General features: G+C 36.5%; 1 protein-coding gene across 1 annotated transcript; it reads left to right on the top strand.

Moving 5' to 3' along the window:
* Positions 1-23738, top strand: LOC139729800 (receptor-type tyrosine-protein phosphatase epsilon-like; the record flags this gene model as incomplete). Its single annotated transcript, XM_071640731.1, has 18 exons — positions 1-387; positions 883-1034; positions 3381-3688; positions 4727-4956; positions 5942-6029; positions 6547-6623; positions 9870-9906; positions 10693-10790; positions 12427-12540; positions 13783-13934; positions 17991-18126; positions 18489-18638; positions 19537-19636; positions 20655-20728; positions 21411-21542; positions 21985-22113; positions 22735-22889; positions 23696-23738. Coding segments are annotated over 18 exons (2562 nt in total), but the record flags the coding sequence as incomplete, so codon positions are not given.
* Between the last annotated feature and the right edge of the window lie 761 nt (positions 23739-24499).

Consider the following 24499-nt stretch of genomic DNA (forward strand, 5'->3'; position numbering starts at 1 on the left):
CATCGCAAAGCACCGACTAGCGCACCTGTCAATGTACAAGTCACCGGGATCACTGAAAATGCTATCACTTTTGAGTGGGAAAAACCCCCGTGCAACCGGCGCAATGGTCCCATTTCGCATTACGAGTATAACCTGACAACTCCAAATAGAGGGGATGCCATAAACCGCAGTGGGGTACCGATGGTAGTGACAGACGAAAAAGTGATGATCAAAGATCTTCATCCTGACACTCAGTACATGTTCACAGTGCGAGCATGTAATGAAGAGCATGTTGGACAGATGTCAGAACCAGTCTCTACCAGAACAAATGTGACAAGTATGTATGCCTCATCTATCTGTCTATGTACATACACAACCTTTACTCATAACATGTACAAGGTAGAAGTGGTAAAATCGGTTTAAAGCTCGGTTTAAAGAGGTATTGCATGAGCAGAAACCTTAATTTTCTTTTGCTGAAATGAAGATACAAAATCCCTTCACAACGGAAAATATAAAAAAAGCCTTCAAGCATCATTGAGAGAGCAGAGAGGTCATTTTTTCCATCTTCATAGATTTTTGTTTGTTATTTGTTGTACTAAGCCTTCAGCAGTAGGCTCCGGCGAAAAGATTTTCACTTAGGCATATAGAAATAAAATGAGCCCTTGAGAGGTTGCATCATCGACTGCTCTCTTTGTTTTTCCCCCTTGTCGAACTTTTAGAACTAACAGCTATTATGTAAAGTCTTTTCATAATGGGTGAGTTTGACTTGCTATTGCAACGTTCTGTTTTGGTACCTATATCACGTAAATATCGTATGAACATAGGATTACAAGGGGCAGGATAGCTCTTTGGATTTCCTGGCGTCTACAGTCATTTCTAACCCCTTTGTATACAGGTATATAGGTGGCTGCAATGCTGTATAACCTGCTTATCTGCAACTCTTATGTCATCCTATTCTTAATAGGTATTAACCATGTGCAAGGTTCAAGCTATGCAACAGCCGTGTCCATCGTTGCAGCGCTGCTGATTTGTTGTCTTTGTGTATTTTTTTTCATGTAAGTACGTAAGAAAAAAAAACACACACACGAAGTTCTGGAATATGCAGTATGACCCACTTGCTTTTCCATCGCTATACAGAGCGTATAAAAAGGGGGTAATTCAACTTGGGGGGGGGGGGGGGGGCTAGTTCAAAATTGTCAGCTATGGACAGCGTAATCTAATTTCTATTAATACCTAATTATTTTGACAAATGTCATACATGATTGAACACATGAACTTTAATGACAACAATGCCAAAAATGCATTTTTTCCAACTAAGAGGGTTATCGCGAAGGAGCAACGAATGTCTCACTAATGGATAAGATCTGTCAAGGAAAGTGGTCAAATTAACAGCCCAGTCTGCATGACTGCAGGTTTGTGTCTAGGATGTTATGGTCCGTAATCGTCAACATGGCAAAGTTGTCGATAACTTGTTTGCTCCCACAAAGATTAACCCATTATCCATTTTCTCTCTTCATATTCAAGACGTGGTTTGTTGCTGCGAGCTATGTGTCGAATATGAACAGCGAAAGAATAGACTTTGTGAGTTGGCCTGTGTGGGAAGGATCAATGTTCTCGACAACATGACTATGTTAACCTTTCCATACTGAACTATGGAATCCCCGTAGACTTGATACACAGGTCGACAGGTTCCCGTAGGGAACGGGTTAAAAGTTATGGACCATAAAATGTTTGAAGAAACCCTGAACGCAAATGTGCATTCGTACAGGCTGGCCCACTTTCATTGACAGATTCTCATTCATTCAGTGAGACATTCATTGTTCCTTCATGTGACACTCAAACTCGAAAAAGTACACTTTGGCATTGTTGTCTTTAAAGATCACGCGCTCAGTCAGGCATGACATTTGTCAACATGGGTATCAATGGAAAGAGGAAAGTCCCCCTTTCCTCACAACCAAGATTGTGCTCTCCATGGCTGACAATTTTGAAAATGTGGCCTTCCAAAGTTAGATAACCTTTTTTGATACGCACTTTATTTACTTATCTGTCATCCTTTCAAAGTATTCATTGTTTCCCCAAATATTATTCACTCATATAATATAATTATATATATATATATATATATATATATATATATATACATATATATATACATATATATATATATATATGCATATACATTGTATCATAGTTTTTTTTCAAGTTCAATCATAGTTTATTTCCAATCAACGAAAATCAAAACGTTATACAAAGTATACATATCATAAAATGATATTGTCTAAACTTGTACAAAAGGTTCATGTAATATACGAAATAAATTAAATACATCAACATATGTACAATAATCAGAAGGAACAATGCGTATACATGTCTACTTCGCGAGCTTTCAGAAAATAACTTCAATTTTGGAAAATAGCGATCCACTAAAAAGCTAAGCTTGTAGGACGTGGATCGCTAGATAATTGATGAGTAAGCAATATATTATTCAAGTTTGTTTTATTATTTTCTTACAGCATTTGCATCGAATGTAGATTACTTAAATCATTTGTGAAATATAGCTATTTTGAGATACGCTGGAAATAAGAATAGAGTATCAATGCTAATGCCCAGACGGTGTTCATTGAACTGGTGTACCGGGAAAATATGAGAAGGACGACACACTCGTACAGACATTCAGTTACCCACACATATCTATACGACGCGAGACAGTACCGAGAAGAGAGAAGACGGTGACAATACAAGTTTGACCTTTGAAACCTCGTACGTTTGCTACAACGATATGATTTCTGAAAATGTTATTATGTAGGCCAATTACTTTCACGAAATGACAATAGAGAATAATTGTTATAAATCTCACAATAATGATTACAAGGAATATTCAGTTCTTGCAGTAAAAACATATAATACGCAAAATTGATGTTCGCAGGCAAATGCGAGACTTTTAGGAGCTAAGGCTCACCACCTATCTAAAGATACACATGTGTAAAAGTAGGTGGTTCGTTCTTCCAGGAAAGCGTAAAGAACTTTAGAATGCATCGGTCATTCTAATTTATATCTAATTTTTATCTACTTTGCCTATATCTTTTATCTGCTTTTACTCTCTTCATTGAAGCCTAGAAGATGTGTTCATGTTTGCAAGCACTAATAATGATAAAACGTTCCATGTTGCCTGGTGCACATCATCCCAAAGAAGTTTTTGGTCAATGAACAATTTTGTCAGATTAGTCATTTGCAGTTAGTTACGTAGGATTTTTTTTAATTGGAAGAAATGACTCATCATGCCATATTGAATACTATGCATCATTGCAACAGGAATGAGAAGTATTGTTCACACACTTATTTCAACTGAAGGATCCCCCCATATCCTTGTCAATATTTCTCTAACCTTTCTTATTCAACAGTATCTACTGGAGGAGGTGGAAGCAAAAGTCATCCACAAGTGCCACCACCACTGGTGTCGCCACACACACAGGTTGTGGGTCTGGAGGGGTGGGTCTAGACATGAATATACGCATATTTCCCTCCTCTATGACGTTGCCAAATAATTACTGTAAGTGGTTGTCGTGTTATCTTATTTTGATTTTTTATTTACATGATTTCCCCTGCATGTCTTTGTTTGACCTTTTTCTCCGCAATCGTTTCCTACTCCTTCGCAGGGGTAGGGCTCATTGTGAAGAAGTAGAAATGCGTCACGTTAAGTCCTGGAAGCGTAAGTAAAATTCTTGTACGTGTTGAAAAATAAAGTTATGTTAATACTCTTGCCTTACAAAATCCTTGAATTCATCGGTCGCAATTTCTGTTTCTATCGTTGCCACACAAATTTAATTATGCTGCGCTCTTTTTCACTCAGAGTTTCAGGATATTCATGCCCTTGCCGTTCTTACGCTCCTTTTCTCGCCTATCAAATCACAATTTCATGTTCTTATTGTTGCTCAAATGCGGTTCACTTATTTATCAGAATTTCGGGTTGTTCACAGAATCACCGCTCTCTAAAAATGAACTGTCAACACCGAAATATTTATAAGCACTATTCTGCCTGCAAGCTTATAGATTTTTACACTTGAAGATACTTCAGTTGCCAGAAATATGCCGCAAATTGATATTAGTAATTTTGCTTTCTGTAGACAAAATGTTACTGAACTGAAAAATGGAACTATACCCTGAACAATTCTCTCTTTAAAAACATTTCTCTTTCACAAATGTTCTTAATACATGTATTTCTTTCCAGTTCACCATTAGAAGAGCAGAACTTGACTTTACACTTCCTAACTGAGTGTCTATTCTACTTCTGCGTCTTAGGTGTTTTTGAATCACTGCTCATTGTTAGACATGCACAAAATATAATTACTTTTTAATTACTTTATTTTTTATCTGCTCTTTGATATTACTGATACGATGAGAAACAATGATTCATATATCTATAATACATGTAATCAGTGTAATCTGTCAGAGCTTAAAGCCGGGGCATATTAATGGTGTAATGAACTGAGAACAAAAAAGAAAAAAAAAAAGAAAAATGCACAACTGAAACAAAAACTAATCTTTTCATCTCATGTTCTTGGTCGTTCTGATCTCATTAACATAACCAAGTCCAGACAGCCATTACTCATGAACAAAGTGATAGCATTTGAAGAGTGTGTGATAGATCACGAATAGCTGTTTTTTTATAACTATGCTTAAACGATTAACGGAGGGCATGCTGACTCCGTCAAATGTCTATTTTGTTTGCAAATTTTTCTCTTCGAAGACAAAAACCTTCAACCTGCTCGTTTTGCTGCATCAACTTTCAATGGAAGCAATGATAAAGATGATGTTGACAATCGACACACTTTTGACGAAAACGACCAGGAGGTATTGATCTATGGCAACGTCCGGCAAGATGAAATACTACGGCCATCAATTCCTACAGACGGGTTGGCGGAGTACATGATTGGCATTAATTCAAGAGGGGCCACTGGCTTTCAGGACGAATTTGAGGTGAAAGGATCAACATTCACCCTTCAGACCACTTGCCTAACTACTTTCCTATATCCACATTTAGGGAAGGCTATTCAGAGTATGACACTTGACCTTACTATAAAGGAAGATTAAACAGACGATTGGCCAATGATAATAAGTTATTTTGAGAAAGAAACGGTATTTTTGTACACTTCTCCTTATTAGGATATAAACGACTCTAAGAGTCAGAATGAAAAGTTATAAGGATATTTTACCCCTACTATAGGTATTTCTTAAGAAAACTGCATTGAAGTAAAGAAAGTGTTTTGTCTGTTATCAAGTTGTGCGACAATACATATATGTGTATACATATATGTATATAGAGGTATTTATTTATCTATCTATATATTAATAAACATGTGTATCAGTTCCTCACCTTGCTAAATAATATTGCTGCAAAAATGAATAGATTACCATTTTCTCAATTACTATCATAGTAACAACACCTACCTCTAGTTTTTAGTTAAAAGGGGTACTTTCCCCTTGATGCTAAGACAGGTTTTGTTTAAGAAAATAGCAGCCCGTTGTACAACATTCTAAAATAGTGTTTATCTAATAGATAAAAAAGATACAATTTCATCAAAAATAGTATTTTAGTGGATAATTAATGCGTCTTTGGACAAGTTGACATGTAAGCATTTATTCTATGTGACGTTCAATAACTTTAAGCAGGAAAAACGTCTCAAAGACTTCGATTACCATATACTAGTAGCTCATTTTCACCTTGAATACATGAGCATCATTCTAAAGGAAGTCCGTTTTGGCAACGGAGCCTAGAATTAGGTGTTTTTGGTTTGTTTACTATACTTCTATTTTAAATGTATTTTACATTTTCATATCGCACAATATAGTAACTTAACACACAATCATCATCACTGAAGACTTAAACATGCAAACCCCCGCGTTACTTCACAATTTCTGTCTCTCTCTTTTTATGGTCTCTGCTTTGACATGCGCCAGGCAGATTGTTCAATTAGAAGTTACGTATCCAACCGATGTGGCCAACAAGAAGGAAAACCAGAAGAAGAACCGATTCCTGAATGTCTTGCCATGTAAGTTGGATACGTTTCTCTTCCCCTCATATAAAAAGGACAGATTCAACAAAAAATACAAATATTAACACAAGGATAAAACAAAAATAGTTGAATACGTTGATGCCAGCCTCCAGGTTTTTGTCGAATTGTTACCATATCTATACAACAGTTGATATAGGTACTGATACAAACAGCAGGCCAGGAACTATTCGAGGTATGGTCCATAAAAAGCTGAAATTGCACAGTGCAACATAACCAGCGCTATATGTACTTTACAGCCACGGAATTCTTTGATTTGCCTTTCGTACCACTATTTGTTCACAGTAAAATTTGACAAAGTTTTGTAAAATTGAAAAAATTGAAACACCGCACTTGACAAAAAAAAAAAGAAAAAAAATGCAAATACATTTACACACACACTCTCTCTCTATAGGGTCTATGTCATAACGATGTTAAGTGCATCCTTTAATGTCATGCTGATAATTGAGAATAGGCCTAATGTTTGACATCATCTATACCTTCATGCATTGTGCAGATGACCATTCTCGGGTTAAGTTGAACTTGCGTGGGGGAGATCCAAATTCTGATTACATCAATGCATCGTGGATACACGTAAGCATGTAGCGCTCTTTTTTAGTCCATATTTTTTATGTTTTATCAAAATGAATGCATCACAATGATGACTGGTAGTGATTTGATTCTCTATTCGGTGCAATACGTCATACATTCTACTGATCATTAACAGTACAGGTGGTGTGATCATATAATAATTTGTGCCGTGGTTGAGCGAGAACACTTTAAAGGTAGTTTTTACCATTGGGAGCAGTGTCTTTAAAGAAAAAATGTTCACGTTTTCACATTTGATAGATATGTGTGGATCCATTTTATCACAAAACATCCTACCATATAAAAAATTCGTAATAACTATAACATAATGTGATATCACTTTTTACTTTTCAATAAACAATAACTGTAGACGGATTATTCTAAAGACAGTTTCATTATAACTACTGTTCACACTTTATACATATATATTGAACAATTATTATAAACTTAACATTGATTATACTGATTACCATCTTACATTGGTTGTTTCTGTCCCTAACTCACAATTTAGAATTATTTTCAAGGAATAAAGCTTGCCTTTTGTTTCATCTGTGAATGGTGAATAATGCATATAAAGACGAAGTAGAAACTGCCAAAATGTACGATTATTAATGTGCCATAAGGGTATAGAACAATGGATGATGAAACAGCAACAGAACTCTCAAACATACTTAACATATACACATACTTTTTTGTTAATTAACCGGGTTTTTCAGATCCTCCTTTTATCTCTTTTTGGTTTCATAATAACATGTTATGTGTACTCACTCGTGCGTGACCGAACAGCTTTCATGTTTATGTATGTATGTACGTTAATAGAAGTATGTATAACTATGTATATCTATAACTTATGAAGTTATGTATGTGTAAGGCGTTGTTGCTATGGACATACATTAATTCATTTCAAAGAGTCAGTATGATCAAAGCTGTCATTTTCTTAATCAAGCAAGTTGAATGCGAACGGACCACATGAATACAATAAAAAGTAATGTTTTATGATAACATTTTTTTAAATCTTTTTATAGCCCACCTAAGCCAAAGCATTAAACGATCTGTTCCGATCAGTCATACACGGCGTCCGTGTTGCGTTGTCTGCCGTGTGTAAACTTTTTCGTATAATATGATACACTTCTTCTCCTTGAAAACTCATCGAAGAAACTCCATTTAAAATGGCAGGAAGCATCCCGAGGGAAGTACGATCTCGGTTGTTTGAATAGGCACCCTGCACCCCCTCACACAGATTACGATGTTTGTAAATGTCTTCTTCTCTAAAACCAGAAGAGATAGAGCGAATCCTGATGAATGCATAGCTTGAAGTCCGTTCATGGCGGAACCGAGATGCCCCTCGATGCCCGGGGTGGTAGTGGTCCAGTTTGGCGTTTAATTTTACATTTTCATTTCCTTCTTGAAAACGCATTGTCAATTTTCACCGAACTTGGTAGGTATTAAGGGTGCATGTCACGAGACTGACACCCACGAGTTTTGCAGTCCACGAGTCATAGAGCTCACGAGTCATACAGCCTATGCGTTATACAGCTATACAGCCCATGAGTTCGACATTAAGCTGACAAGGACCACGAGACCGACACATTAAGCCCCGTGTTGTATCTGTCGAATTCATGGGCTGTTTTTACCTAGTGTCCAGCTCTAGGGCTTTATTTGCCTAGTGTCGAACTCATGGGCCGTAGACTCGTGAACTGTACTATCCATGGACCTCTTTTCAATGCCGAATTCGGAGGCTGTATGACTCGTGGGTGTCGGTCTTGTGGGATGAACCCGGTATTATGGCTATTGGCTTTAGTATAGAGGGTGATATAGGGTGATAAAATGCATTAGGCCTATACTGGTACAAAATTAGTGGCATGCCATTTCGTATCTTTGGGAGCCCCCTGGAGTACATTGTTAAGGAGATGGGGAAAGGGGGGGGGGGGGGACAGACAGATAATATCCCAAAATCAAGGAATCTTCTTCTCTCAAACCTGAAAAGATAAGCAAAGTTTGTGCTGTAAGTGTGTTATTTATGTACAATAATTAGAAATGATTTAAGTTTGTATGCCAATGGTCGAAGTCAATAAAACATATAAATAAAAAAAAGTTTGTGCTATAAGTAAGTTAGATTAATGGCTCTATAGTTTCAGGTTTGTCTATGGGATAGGCGGGGAAAGGGGGAGGGGATCAAGTTAGAACCCAGTTTTCACTTTTGGTCTCCTTGAAACGCATGGTCAGATTTGTAACGAACTTGAAAGATGTTATCGCTAGAGTATCGTAGAATATTTGCAAATGTGCACCGTAAGAACCTGAAGTAAAAAACTAAGTTAGTACTTAAAAAAAGAGTATGTAGATTGGTGACTACAATAGCAAGGAATTGTGTTTGTGTGTGTGTGTGGGGGGGGGGGGTTAGGATTTTATTTTCACATTTATTTGTATTCTTGAAAACGTATGAACATTTTTTTTTTCACCAAACTTGGCAGGCATTATCACTAGTGTAAGAATAGGTAGGACCTACATATATTTCATACAAGTACTCTTAGAATCCCCTTATTAGAAAAAAATAATCTTGCCTATAACCAGAAATCTTCTGAGTTAATACATATCTGGGGTAGATTACAGGCGTCTGGCGGAGGACCGAATTGGAGGCCAGTTATTGTATAGTTTTATTTGCTTTGTTTTTATTTCTGTTGTTATTATTCTTACTTTATTCTGTATATCCCATTACTATTATTATTACTTTTTTTTTACATAACCGAATTATTTGAATACAGTGTACTTGGCAGGTACTTTAACCAGTGTGATAGAATGATAATCATACATAATGTACAGCATGCCCCCTGGAGCCCTTCAAAGCAGTTTGCTGTATTCTCAGGTATAGCATGCAAAAATTTGTGGAAGCTGAACTTACGATACTATGGTAGGCGGGGAACCAACCCTAACTCCCCCTTTTTCCCCCGTTCGTGAAATCATACATGGAGTATTGCTCTCACAGTGACATCGTTTTCTTTTTCAGAGCGCCTACGGACGTCGGAATGTGTCGAGTCGTTTTGCACCCATTTCCTGACATTTTACATACACTTCTTTAATCCTCGCCATCATTCGACATTGCACGAAACCTTTCGGCTTCTTAACTTCATTTGAGTTATTATTTTTTTGTGTGTAAATATTTCCTTCTCTTTTCCACACCATTGATGCCATCTTGACTCTGCATCTCTGAACACTCGTATAACTATCAATTAAAAATGTATTTTCCAACTTTAGGGTTATGATACACCGAAGAAGTACATAGCTGCTCAAGGTGCGTTGTCCTTTATTTCTGTATAATTGTGTTTTCATTATTTGCTTGTGTGTGTATATATATGTGTGTGTGTGTGTGTGTGTGTCATTAGAAACGAGCCTATTGACATGATTGATCTCGTTCTGTTCAAAATTGTTTATAAATATGGTGTATGATGTGGTCTGTCAATCCGTATCAGTGCGGCTAAAGACAAAAGCCAGTTCAATGAATGCACGATAGATAGGATTTACTACAATTACTACGGATACAGGGTGAAACGGATGCACTTTGACGGTATCCAGCAAGTTTTCGTTTATTTTTTATTTGCTTCTTTATTTCAGGATACGCTTTGTTTCACGTGCGCTTTCAGTGAATAATACAAAAATGGATATTATTTGGGATACTAAATTCATTTATTGCAGAAAGAGATATGCAGAGCTATAACTTAAAACAAGAATATAGAAAAAGACATTGAAATTGATCTTGCCTTATCAGGACAGAGATATAGGTAACGACGTCTAAAGAAAATGCATATGGCCAAAAAGCTTCAAGGAATAGCTGGCCTTATTTGATATGTTCAATACGTATCCCGCTATGCCGTTTTTGGTTGAAACACTACACGCGGAAGTCACAGACTGAAATGGACACTGTAGACACAATTATGGTTTTCCCACACTTTGTTTGCTTTTTTTTTCAGACTGCTTCCTCCAAAGTTGAAGTGGTTTCATCTTCCCAAAACAATTTTTTTGCCATGGATGACCGATGAAATAACATCTCTTGTAACCGCTTGTTACTTTGATTTCTCAGGGCCGGCATCTGCCACCGTAAATGATTTCTGGCGCATGATCTGGCAGTATGGCTGCAAAAGGGTCATCATGCTTACTAATCTCGTGGAGAGCAAAAAGGTCTGGAAACTAGCCATTACATATAAAAGTTATAGAATTATGTCTATTGTGAATAATGTATACGCCCTTTGCTCTGAGCTCTGTTTGATGGAAAAAAATGAAAATAGAATGAGTTGAATCGAATTGAATATACAGAAAAAATACGCATACATAAAAGCAATGATGAATAATGAGAACGTATAATTAGTGAATACATGGATTGTATGAGAATGTTTGATATCCAATGTACCAGTCATCACTAAGGCATCGGCGTAGCCAGCTTATGGGATTTGATCGGGGGGGGGGGGGGCGGTTAGAATGCGAGGATCGAGGCGACCGAGAGGGAGGGAGCGAGGGAAGAGGAGGAGGGGGTGGGGAGGAGGGGGTAGAGGGGAGATGGGGAGGGGGATGGGGGAGGGGGGATGGAAGGGGTGGGAGGGGGTGTCCCCTCTCCTGCCATGAGATGTTGTAAATAGTGCAATCTTCGATGCATGTGTTTGCGTGTTTTATCGACTTGAAATAATCTCAATGGTTTAAAGGGTGGGATAGTTTTGGTTGAGATGATGATTCAGGTTGCAACTCTTTGCCAGATGAATATAAACCGCTTGTATGAAATATTAAAGAGAATACTAGTCTGCGAGGAATTGAAAGTTTATTCGATGAAAATCAGTTTTGAAATGGCTGAGATACTCACAAACAAAATAAAACAAAGTGTTACTAATAAAAGGTGGGTGTTTCAAGAATACTTTAAAACAAAACAAAACAAAACAAAACCCGGAGCTTTTTCATTTTAGAACTGAAAATCAAGGATCTGGCACACAACTTTTGTTGGAATATCTTGAAATTTGTCAATCAGAGAAGGGTAGCAAGTCTGTGGAAGGGCACAAAGCAGGAGGATATGGAAGGGATAAGCCCTGCTCCCCTTCTACAAGAGGGAGATTTTGTACTTTTATGATTGCAGTTAAACGATATGGTGCACATTTTTTTTTAAAGATTTGGGGGACCAGGGAAAAGGCCTGGGAGAGTGCTATCCCTACCCTGTTCATATGAGGGAGCTCTTGCCTGAGTTGAAATTGAGATATCTCGCATACGCATATTTAATGGAATATTTGGCAAGTTGTCAAAAATTGTACTAAAATCTGATGGGTTGGGAGGGGGCGGAGCGAGGAAAGGGCTGGTTAAAAAGGATATTTCCCTTGTACACCAGGGAACTTTTGAGCTTTCGAAATTTAAGTGTTAAATCAGACTCAGAATTATTCCAAATTTTTTGTCTATCTGAATAGTGTACTAAGGCTAGGGAAAGGGGCACAGAGGGGAAGGGGTGTGTTGTGGGTGGGTGTTGGAGGGGTATCCCCTTCTCCTCCCAAGCAGCAGAGATTTTGCAATGTCAGAAATAAAATTCAACAAAGGAGGCAATTTATACATCGGAAACCAATAATACGGGCTTCCGCTGCAACATCGTCAACATATGACTCTAGGACCATCGAGCCCCTCCTAGTCTATGACGGGTGCATCATTAAGAAATTAATTCTTCTTGTAAACTCACACACTGCGTATCGTAACCATGATATTTCAGTTTTGTCTCTTCAGATTTTATGAACTACATTTTAAGTTACTCTTTATGGACTGTTAGACTGTTTCATCTTGTTTACTTTAGCGAAAATGTGAACAGTACTGGCCTGACGAGAGTTGTTTCTATGGAGAAATTTATGTTGCTGCTAAAGACAAGCACGTGACCAAGCATTACACAATCAGACGATTTGGCATTGGTGTAAGTGAATAAGTCGTTCTGACTAAATGAAAGAATGTAGATAACAAATACCATCAATGTTGTTTTGATATGAATATAATAATTATAATGATCATTATAATAATCGTGACTATTTGTATAGCGCAGAGGTGCACCTTTCAGTGCACATGGCGCTTCAAAAATGAAAAAAAAAAAATCATGTATACATGTTCAAACATAACAACTGAGAAGAAGATGGCAAACAACAAACAAACACATACCAGATAAAGAATAAATTGCTCCAAACATTATGGACAGCGATTACAGTCCTCAGTGTAAGAGGAACAGATACTTTTAAAATTTGGATTTGAATGTTTCTGTAGATGGCAGTTGCCTTTGCTGAATAGGTAATTGACTCCGCAATTTTGGTCCCATAACGGAGAAAGCACGATCAGCCCATCCATGTTCTTTTCTGGAGTAACAATGCATCTGATGATGAACATAGGTGTCGCGTGAGATAGTATTTTTGAACAGAGTCATGTAGGTTGTTCGCAACATGATTGATCAAGAAAACTCCGTGAAAGACGTTGTTTAACGATATATCTCCTTTATACATAATTATTGGAAGAAATCACGTTTAAGACGAACGTTGCTCTTTATTTTTTCCTTTAATCTAGTTTTCTACCTGTCATGACCTTCAAATCCTGTGTCATTCTTCCGCGGTATAGTGATCTTAATCAGTCATGATATATAAAGAATGAAATATATACGATTACATGTTGCCGATTTAATGCTATATATGCCAGCATATTATACCTGTTGTATAGATTCGGGTGCCGACGATAAGTCATACCAATTAAGACATATACGGTGTGTACGTCTGGATTATGTCTAATTTTAGATCAGGTATGTTAGTAGTATAGATGATGGCGTGTGAAATTTTCCTGGGCATGATATTAAGTGGTTGGATTGCGGACGCCTTGCATCACGGAAGTATGCAGTTATGTACCACGTTGAAAGTTATGATCTGTCGACAATAGTGTTAAATCAATGCGGGATTATCAATGCTGTTGTTCTTCATGCAATTCGGACATACTCATAAAAAAAAGGATGCAGATCAAATTGCATCATTTAGTTTTGAATTACCAATGAAGTAATGCTGGTAGTTAATCATAAAGGTCTAAAAATAAAGACGATCATGTTAACAGGTATAAATCATGATTCATACCTGCTGCTAATTTTACATTATTTACATAAAATCAACCATCTGCTAATTTTATGCAGATGACTGGTGAAAATCGAGAAGTGGTGCAATTTCACTTCACAGCATGGCCGGACATTGGGGAACCAGAACAACCTTCCCAACTTATGAACTTCATCGAAGTCACCAGAGAAACGGAGGGACCAAGCAAGTCACCAATTGTCGTACATTGCAGGTATTCATTACAATGTTGACGTCCTGAAAAGCTGGTCATTAGAACTGGTAATAGAAACTCTCCCTCATCTCCCCTTCCTCCTTTCTTTCTGTCTGTAGCTCTCTCTCTCTCTCTCTCTCCCTGTCCCCTCTTTTCAGTTCTTGTAAATTTCTGCGTATTGGTTACCATTTGACATGGGGGATACTCACATTGACGTTATAACTGTTATGTATGCACAACTTTCACTCTGTATGCATGATCTAAAGTTGTGAAATGTGATACATTAAAGTTTGATGTAGTTCCGTCTGAGTACAAAATTAGGCTCATGATAGTATGATATTCAGTATTGGCAATCCTCTCTCAGAGCACATTATCATAAATACTCTAACAGTCCCGCTAGCCCATTCCCCAATCCTGAATAAGAGAAACATATAGCAAGTAAAAAAAAAAAAAGTTTATTAACGCGCGGGTATGCATCGAGCAGGATCCGAACCCCGAAACTCGGGTGTCCAGAGCCTGAGGGTTAAGATCCGTGCTATAATAGGCTTTTGCACTTTTGTCAGTCCAATTCCTGATTGCTGCATTCAATTTAGACAAATTTAGCATAGATGACACGTTCGTTATTTCAATTTTATGATCTCTTCATTCAAATTCATTATTGATCATTCGAATTTCCTTTAACCTCATTCTAGTTAACACTTTTTTCAACTGAAATTCGCAAGACAAGCACCATTTCATTATTCGTTCATTCAATTTAGAATGATAAGGTCCCGACCCTTTTATGACTACCCGACCTCAAGGATTGTTAGAAATCAATTATGGATAACAGTATTACCACCATGGATCTCATTGATAATGTTATCCATCAATCTGTTTGTTTCTCTATGACAAGCCCATAGGAATAGTGAGGCTCCCACAGAGTATGTTCTCTAGTCGAGAAGTGTTTGTGTGTGCACGTGCGCGTGTCGCCACGCTCACATTCTTATCTTTTTTATTCAAAATTTATGATATGAAAAGGGACATACAGAATCGGCCATATATATCAATCCATTCAATACATTGTTATATATATATATATATACACATACATGTGAATAGTACTGCTTCGTTAGAATAATTGACATTTATGACATTTACTCAATGATTTCAAGAATGAGAGGATGATTATTAAATTTTACCAAGGAAATGTGGTGACGTTTGATGTAGAATTAAAGATTTCAGGGCACAAAAGACAAGTAAAAAACGTAAATTCACGGAAAATGTACTCTCTAAAAAAAATCGAGTGAAAATATTCACTCTTAAAAGAGTGAATACAAAAAAGAGTGAATTTAGAGTGAAATTGGAGTGAATTTTGAGTGAAAATGTTCATTTTCACTCGTTTTGGAGTGACCTCATGGATCACTCCAAAATCTTCGAGTGATCCCTGAGGTCACTCCCAGATGAGTGAAAATGAACATTTTCACTCAAAATTCACTCCAATTTCACTCTAAATTCACTCTTTTTTTGTATTCACTCTTTTAAGAGTGAATATTTTCACTCGATTTTTTTTAGAGAGTACGTAATTGATGATTTGTAAATATTGCATGATTTAAAGCTAAAGGAAGGTCATATTACTTGTAAGAATGCTGAAGAAAAATATTAAAGAAATACTTGTTAAACCAAGATCCACAAGCTTCTCAGTAAACACAGAGAATTTCAATATTACATGATGTTATTTACACTAAAAAGAAACTTTTAAAATTTTGTTTTGTAGCAGATAGTTTGTGTTCTTTTTGTAATCAAGAAATAGAAACTTATGAACATTAATATTATTCTACAATGTCGGGTAGAAAAAGATACACAGAGAGTAATTCTATCACATTATGATCTTGTTGAAATACGTGATATGCATTGGACAGACATTTTTGTTGGACTGTCAGGTAGGTCAGTGAGAATAAAGTTTGTTAATTGTGTGGTTATTTTGCTGACACCAAATTATTGTCTTTAAATCAAGATGTACGAGCATTTAAGCATCTGTCAACATAATTCAGAAGAGAAGAAGGGAAATTATTGAAGAGGGAAAGAAATTGCCAATTGTTACAGGAAAATTAGTTTTACATGCGATGAAGTTGGAGTATGTCAATTAATTGATAAATTTTAATAAATTAGTTGGGCCTAAGTGTTTTTAATTCATTTAAGTTCGACTGGGGTCCGTAAGGAGATACATTAGTTTTATAGGGTTTAAACTTCTGCGCTTTCTTTCCTCTATGGCTTACTGTTAACGCCTCCAATTCTTTTTGGTTTTTTTTCTTTCTGTTTCTTTCTCTTGCGGCTAATGTCTGTGCATTGAGATGATAAATATTTGATCAGGATATTGTGGAATTTAATTGATTAAAAGTATTTCACTGAAGTGCAGAGATTGAGATGTGAGCGGTGGCCCTAGCATTGCATGAGGAGGGGGCGGTCAAAAGGCAGTTAGGGAGGGTGTTATTATTTTGTTTTTCCTTTTTCTTTTTCTTTTTTGGGGGCAGCTACTTGTAAGTCTATGTGTTTGTAATGTATAGATGTATGTATTTCGGATAACCGATTGATTTTTTTTTATATTCAACAGTGGTGATTGTATGCTGTTTTTATACATTCAGGATGAATGTCCTTGCCATGTGAAATTCTAGAAATCAAATAAAGATTATTGATAAACAGAATGTTAGGAAGGGCGGCTATTTCCAGATACAATATACATCCACTTTTTCTTGTAACTCTACAGTACTATTTCCCTTTCATTTCTTACAAAGGAAAATTTGATTTGATTTGATTTGATTTGATTTGATTTGATTTATTGGTTTCTGTATCATCATTGTACATATTATACACATTCATGTACAAACATAAATATGATAATATGTATATAAGTATTTTCTTGTTCATTGCCTGTGTACAATGTACAGCAAAAGTACAACAAAACATACTACAATGAATAATACAGAGGGGCTACAGCATAAGCGTAGCTTGATTTGCGTGCAGCCCCCGTAGCATAACATCCTATATTATAATAATATTATAATGTACATCGGAAGGAGAATAGGAGGGAGGGATGACTTGCATAGAGATAGGATAGTTGAAAGGAGAAAGGGAAAGGAGAGGTTTGTCTGCTTTCACTAAAGGTTTATACAAAGTAAAGTCACCTGTATCACTGATTAGCAAGACATGACAAAATATTTCCTCAACGAGGTACAGGTGGACAGTTGATACAGGTCTTGGTCGGTTACATAATCATTATTACATAATAGATTAATCGTATCGATATTTGTACGAAAGAATTTCGTGTATATAACAATGACAATGGAATTACTGATATTCAGATAACAACATTGTTTTTACAGCCTTCCTAAAAGAATACATGGACTTTAAAGTTCGAATTTCAGAAGGAAGAGAATTCCAAACATCGGGTCCGGTGTGTCTGACAGATTTCAGAGCCATCACTGTTTTGGGATTACTCAATTGAAACTTATCAGATTGTCTTGTTGGATAAGAATGTATTTCCTTATTTAATTGAAATAGTGAGTAAAAAGAAGATGGCAACTGACCATTATGTAAGCGAAACATAAAGAGTGAGTTTTGCAAAAAAATAATGTCATTTACCTTAAGTGTTCTTAATTCTGCGAATAAAGGATCTGAATGGTCTCGATAACCTGAGTTGGTGCATATACGTATTGCTTTCTTTTGCAAAAGCAATATACTATTAATGTGGCTTTTTGAAGTTGCCCATACCATGTTGCAATAAGAAATGTGCGATAATATCAACGAATTATATAACATGAATAAAATATTCTGAGGGACATAATACTTTAACTTTTGAAGTATACCAACAAAAATAAAATTGTGTTACTCGTATTACCTTTACTTAGTTTTATTTTCCGACATACAAAAAAGCACTATACACTAGACACTGACTAACAGTGAGTTTTGTTAACGTTGTACAATATTATTGTACTAAACTGGATTCCTGTCTTATCAATTGAGTGGAAGGGAAGAATATTATTGAATTACCATCAAACATCAGGCAGTAAAGTTACGACATCGTTCTTCACGATTATCTAGCGCCGGCGTCGGGAGGACTGGCACGTTCATCACGCTGGACGCCATGCTAGACCAGATTAACGCTGAGGGAGATGTGGGCGTTTTCAACTTCGTGGCCGGTATGGGGCAACACAGGGGAAAGATGGTCCAAGTTGTGGTATGGATAACACCAAAACAAAACATTTCTGAATACTAAGACTTATCTGAAGATTATCGAAACTCAAGTCAAACTCTTTCATTGGAATTCATGTTATCAATGTTTCTAATGTGATAATAGAATCTAAGAGAAATTAAGTAGAAATTAGTTTTATTTAAAGTATACAGCATGCATCTACCGAAAAATTAATTTACCATCTTGATATCTACAAAGTATTTGTACAGGAAGAGCTAATACATCACGAAGGCTAGCGAAGAAGACCGAGCTATACATCTCACCCCAAGTCACAGAAAATGCCAAGTGGTAGTGTTGACGACGTGTTACCATTTCTTTCATGATCTGTTCGTCTCCACTCCACATAGGAACAATACCAGTTTATCTATGCAACTCTCCTTGAAGCTCTCACCTGTGGGGACACGACTATTCCGAAGGTTGACTTTATAAGGCACTACCGAGCTCTGAAGACACCAAGCACTTATACAGGGATCACATCTCTTCAAGAAGAGTTTGAAGTAAGAAAAAGCCGGTGGAGAGACAGATAAAGCAAATCAGAGATTTTTCATATGGATATACGATGAGGATAGATAGTTTGAAAGGTGGACAGAATGATTGACAGATAAGATTACAGACCGATACATATCCTACATTGATAAAGAAATAGGTGGATGGATTTATGGATGGATAGGCAGATGTGTACATAAATAGAGAGAAAAACAGAGGAGAAGAAATTACACCACTTACAGAATATACAATGAGATAAGCATACGTCTTATATTACGCTTCTCTTCCTTGAGTTATCGATAAAAGTAGTCCAAAATCATTAAGCGGTTAACAACAATAAATAATGCACTTTGTCTTGCAGAGGCAATTAGTTTATTCACAAGCCAAAGAACCGCTTCATGCATATGGCTTAAAATGGAATATTGTCAACGAGGACTGACAATCAAGTCTCTTACCGAAAACTGATAAGAGAGCTATTGGTTAATTGGTAATGACATCAACAGCAGTGTGGTGTAACGATTACTTGGTGAAAGCTCCTCAATTGAAATCTAGTTCTAATCTAAACGTCCGATGGACAAGATGTTTTACAAGAAAAGTTCCTAATGATCCATACAATGTTTAAAAAAACGATATACAAACCTGGATACTCGCATAATGGTAATGATAATGTCCTTAGGACCTTAAGAAGAGCACTGATAAGGAAATGTTGTCTACATACAAGTATGATCATTTATCATTATTGTTATCATTAGAAGGAAAAGTATTCCCATCATTCTTTCCGCAATGTTAACAAGGTTGACAATAGTGATATGCATTTTTAATTATGTAAATTTATATGTAACATCTCGAGAAAAAAAAAACCCAACAACAACAACACACGATGCTTTCCTCCTACGGCCACTGCAATAGTTGCTGAGATCGTACACCGTAATACCAGGGGAACATGAGGTCACCGCTGCTACACGCGAGGAGAACTTGAGCAAGAACCGCTACCGAAATAAAGTTCCCCGTGAGTTCTTTGCTATGCCTTCCTTTTCTTTCATAATCATTATTATTCTGTGTATAAGTTCTCTTCATACGCTTTCAGAATCAATCCATTAAATATTATACTAAGTAGACAAATGTGTATTAGCATAATATAGTGTACAAACTATACGGTATATGTATAAAGCACCGCCACTAACTCATAAACATACATACACACACACACACACACACACACACGCACGCACACGTGCATAATTTTGATACACAGTACAGGAGAAACTAGTGGAAACTTACAATGACTATAGCTGAAGAGTTTCATAATCGATTTGCTCAGTTGAGCTCACTTCTTACTAGGGAGGTGGCCAAACCTTTCATAATATTGCAGACAGGTAGTGATACTCTTATTCTCGACCAAACTCACGTAGTCATGAAACTGATAAATGATTTGATTATGTCATTTGAACTTTCATTTTTCGTATCGAGGGAAAGGAAAGGGGGAAAATAAATTTCGATTGGTGAAATGTTGACGTATACTTTAACTAGCACTGGTTTGTATATTCCATGCGTAATGTGATGCTGCGTACAAGAAGGCCTGATATTCATCTTTCTAAAATTTCTGTCTAAATGATCACATTTTATACATTATATGTGTATATAAATACATGAATGTATATCATATATAATATACATGTATATATATATATATATATATATCTTATTTATAAATTATATTATATATTATCATATATTACATAATATGTATCATATATTATATATTATATACTACCGATTATGTATTACCTACATGGTTTTTTTTTAACGAAAAATTTAATGAAGAAGGAATAATATAATGTTTAAAAAGTACTGTTGATTTATAATTTTTTTATCACGTTGTCATTACCGACCCCGCAGCATCACACTTTGTGTTTGGTATATATATGGATATATGTGTATACATCAACGGATAACATGCTTGTAGCATTTTGTCACCATTACTTCATCCACTCATTCTGTCGCAATTCTATCTCTCTTTCAATCAGCCGACAGAGTGCGCCCTTGCCTCATGACTGTAGTTGAAGGTGTCACTGATTATATCAACGCAACGTTCTTTCCGGTTTGTTTGTTGTTGTTTTTTTCAGTGATACAAATTAACATTGGCCGATTTAGATCAATATTCCGAGTACCATGAGAAATCGTTTATTTTATTGAATGTCATGTCCTCAAAATTAGCTCCATCGTGTCATCGGGACTGATCCCAAATCCCAAATTTTGCTCCCTCACATTAAAGCGGAAACTATACTTGAAAACGAAAGAATGTAACAGACAGTCGAAATAAGAATTTCGTTTAAATCGATGTAATACAAATACACTATATGAACTGTAGCCTTTTCCTATCTGTGTGTTTCAACATGCCTGCGTGGTAATCTCCATAATTATATCTATGAAATACTCGGTAGTCTGATGTACTGTAGAGAAGGAAAATTTGAAAAGTTGGATATGTTGAATAAGATTTCACGCTAGAGATCTCGATGAAATCATTGTACGTGTGTGACGGAATGATGTGCACAAAATAATACAGAAATATTTATTTTCAGTTTAATTGCTTCTGATGTTTTTAGTCTACCAAAGGTTCATCCAAATATTGATTATAAATTTTGAATAAGAATGAACAAGTGTTGTATTCTTATCTCCGGGCAATGGGAATGTCATCAATGGGTTTATTGACTTTCTGTAAAATAATTAGAAGTAGATAAATATCAACATCATTGATGGTATATTTTGAAATTGTGACTCAGGGCTGGAAGAGCAAGAATCAGTACATCACCACACAAAGCCCTCTCCCAAACACAGTGGTGGATTTCTGGCGCCTCGTTGTAGACTACAGGGTCACCAGGATTGTGATGCTACAAGGGGACACGTCTGATGAGGTCCGTGCCTGTGGTAGTGCATTGATGTGTACAGATTTGGGTCCATTATGATTGTGCCCAACAAATCAGTGACTCGTCATCGGGTAACATTACATCATACCCTGCGTATTTAAAAGGACTTTTAATGGTTTTTAGTTCATAACATGCAGTAATAAAAAGTGCGATACTTAAGTATGTCATTGTTCGTTTTGTACATTTAGATTCTCATGGCATATCATAATGTGTGCGTAATAAGAAGGAACAAAACAAATCTTGTACATAGAATACATCATGCATGCGAATAGCAGACTTTCTCCACCTAAATCGATGTATGACCCACATGCATTATGCGGTGGGATTTGTTGGGAGCGTGCTCACATTGTTGCGCCCTCAGTAATCGTCAATGTTAAGTATTATAAATTCACTCAGACTCGTGTGTTATTGCAATTTCTATCATCACCAGACCTTCGCAAAGTACTGGCTAGAGGATGGTGAGCTTTTCTGTGGTCCTTTCGTTGTGACCAGCACCAAAGAAGTAATCGCGCCGGGAATGGTGGAGAGAACATTGACTGTACGCAAGCAGGCATCGAAGGTATGTCAGGACGCATTACTCTCACAATGTGGATTTAAGGAAGATAGAGATTAGAGGGCAGTTTGCGAGGACATCATAAGCTCAATCATAGCCTCAGGCATATTACCTGGACTGTTTTCTGTTTTCTGTTCCCGGCTCTTCTGTTTGTAACTGCTCAGGGTTGTATGAAAATAGATGTTCATCGTGACTATTTGACTCTAACGTAAGGGTACTTCTATTTTTCTCGTGAAACATCTTTTAGTTTAGTCGCCTTTATCAGAAGGACTTATTGAAGATGGTATAGCTGGTCTGAATTCGTGTTCGGTTTTATTAACAGTATTAAATTCAGAAAGGGGTATAATCTGCAAATAATTCCGAATTAACAAATTTAAACAAATGAATTTTGCGTCGTGTCGTTTTTATTGCAAGTGATTGGAAATTCCGATGTTCCTACATCGACGTTTAACGTCGATGTTGGGCAATTTGCACAAACGCGCAAAAGAGGTTTTGTAAAATGTGTATTTGTATATATTTGTGTGTATGTGTGTGTTTGTTCATACTTCTAATGCATAATACAGATAAGTGTAGAACAAAGATTTTGTGTTTTCGTGTTTGCCCTTATATCTTCACATTACCGTGAAGAAACAGTTGCAAACTGTCTACCAGCTACAGCTGGAGTGTAGCCCCCTGGAGGAAGAGGAATCGCCCTCTGCGTCGGACATGATCTTCATGCGGACTCGTTTGAAGAGCTGGCCAACACAGGGCCATGACAGCAGTCCCATCCTCGTTCACTGCAGGTTAACACATAGAAGATAATAAGATGGGAGAGGGAATAGTCAGAATGTTTCATGTTTAAAGGAAGGTTTGAAATGAATTGCGGTTAATTCACATGACAAAATGTAGGGACACAATGGTTAGTTTAATATCAAAGGCAAGATTTACAACACCCTGTACACATTTTAGGCAAAATCTATCATATTGGTGGTTCTTTTTTTTTTCTTTTTTTTTTTTTTGTAAACAAGTATTTTCAGAAGAATCCTTTGCGCGGTTCACAGTATACAAATATAGTTTTTTAGTGGAGCTCTCGGGGTTTTTTTTTCTCGAAACATATCTTTTTATTTTGCCGGTATGCATGTATATCTTCATTTGTTTACTATCATTTATCCTTTGCACAGTTGAGTGTATGCCTATGACATGATTCCTGATTTTCACTGTGTTATGTTTTGTTGGGAAAAAAGAATGAAAATAAATGAATCGTATTGAATCAAACTGACATTTTTTTTTTCTGCTGATGTATAGTTTCACATGTCCACCTAGAAAGTTTGATACTAATATCGCGATTATTATTGCTCTCTCCTTATTGCTTTGGTTCCGTCAACGTCTTCCACGCCACCTCATAAGCACATATCTTTTTATCTTTTTTTTATTATGTTCATAGGGATGGCGTCGGAACATCTGCCACTTTCTGTGCGTTGTTATCCATCCTGGATCGCGCAGATTGTTCAGAAGACTTGGAAGTTTTCCAGCTGTGCAAGAAAATGAGAGCCGTCCGTCACGAGGCCATTTCACATCTGGTATGTTGTGTTGTTCCTCCTGCTTCCAGAATATACAAACAAGCAGAAAACCCCATGAACAACCTCGATTGAAGAAAGGGCTACAAAGCGAAACATTGCCACTGCTTTTCGTGTTGTCGGGTTGGATCGATGAAAGTTAACACACAATGAGTGTTATGCTTTCTCTGCTTATCAATGACAAATTATCATCAACAGAAATTGCATTGCAGAAAAGCGTCAACAACAAGAATTCTACCAATGTGGAGCCCTTGTCGTGCTGGTCGCTCCTTCTTTTAGGGTTTCATTGAATTTTGTTTAAATAACCAAAATAAAAATGCTGAGGTAACACATGCCAAGTATAAAAAATATGCAGTAACGAGGTTACATATCTAACCTCCGTTAACTTTGCAATCACCAGTATGTTTGGCAATCATAATAGACCTACTGCAAAAAGTAATTCAAAAATCTGAAATATGAAAGAAAAAATGAACTCAATTTCTGTAGTTTGAAATCAAAGGAAATAATTGATGCAATCAATCAATATATACCCATACATTAACCGAGAAGTATGGGCCACGAAAAAAATTAGTCTGAAAGGAAAAAGGTAACATTTATAAGTACAACAGTTTAAAAAAAAAAGATGACAAGTTAGGGGAGTATACGATTGTAAAACTATCATCTTCGCAAGACAGTTCTTGAACAATCGATATGAAATATGCAAATGAGCGAGTTAATAATGTAATTACCTTTCAAATTGCTTTTTAGTTGTTTGACCAAACCTTGAGATTTCCTGATTTATTTTCTTCTTTTTTTCAAATGCAATTATGCCTCAGTCTCAAAACCAGATATATCTG

Source organism: Diadema antillarum, unplaced genomic scaffold (genome assembly GCF_040938485.1).
Source record: "Diadema antillarum isolate AM-2024a unplaced genomic scaffold, OU_Dant_1.0 seq00000264_RagTag, whole genome shotgun sequence".
Classification (NCBI taxonomy): domain Eukaryota; kingdom Metazoa; phylum Echinodermata; class Echinoidea; order Diadematoida; family Diadematidae; genus Diadema; species Diadema antillarum.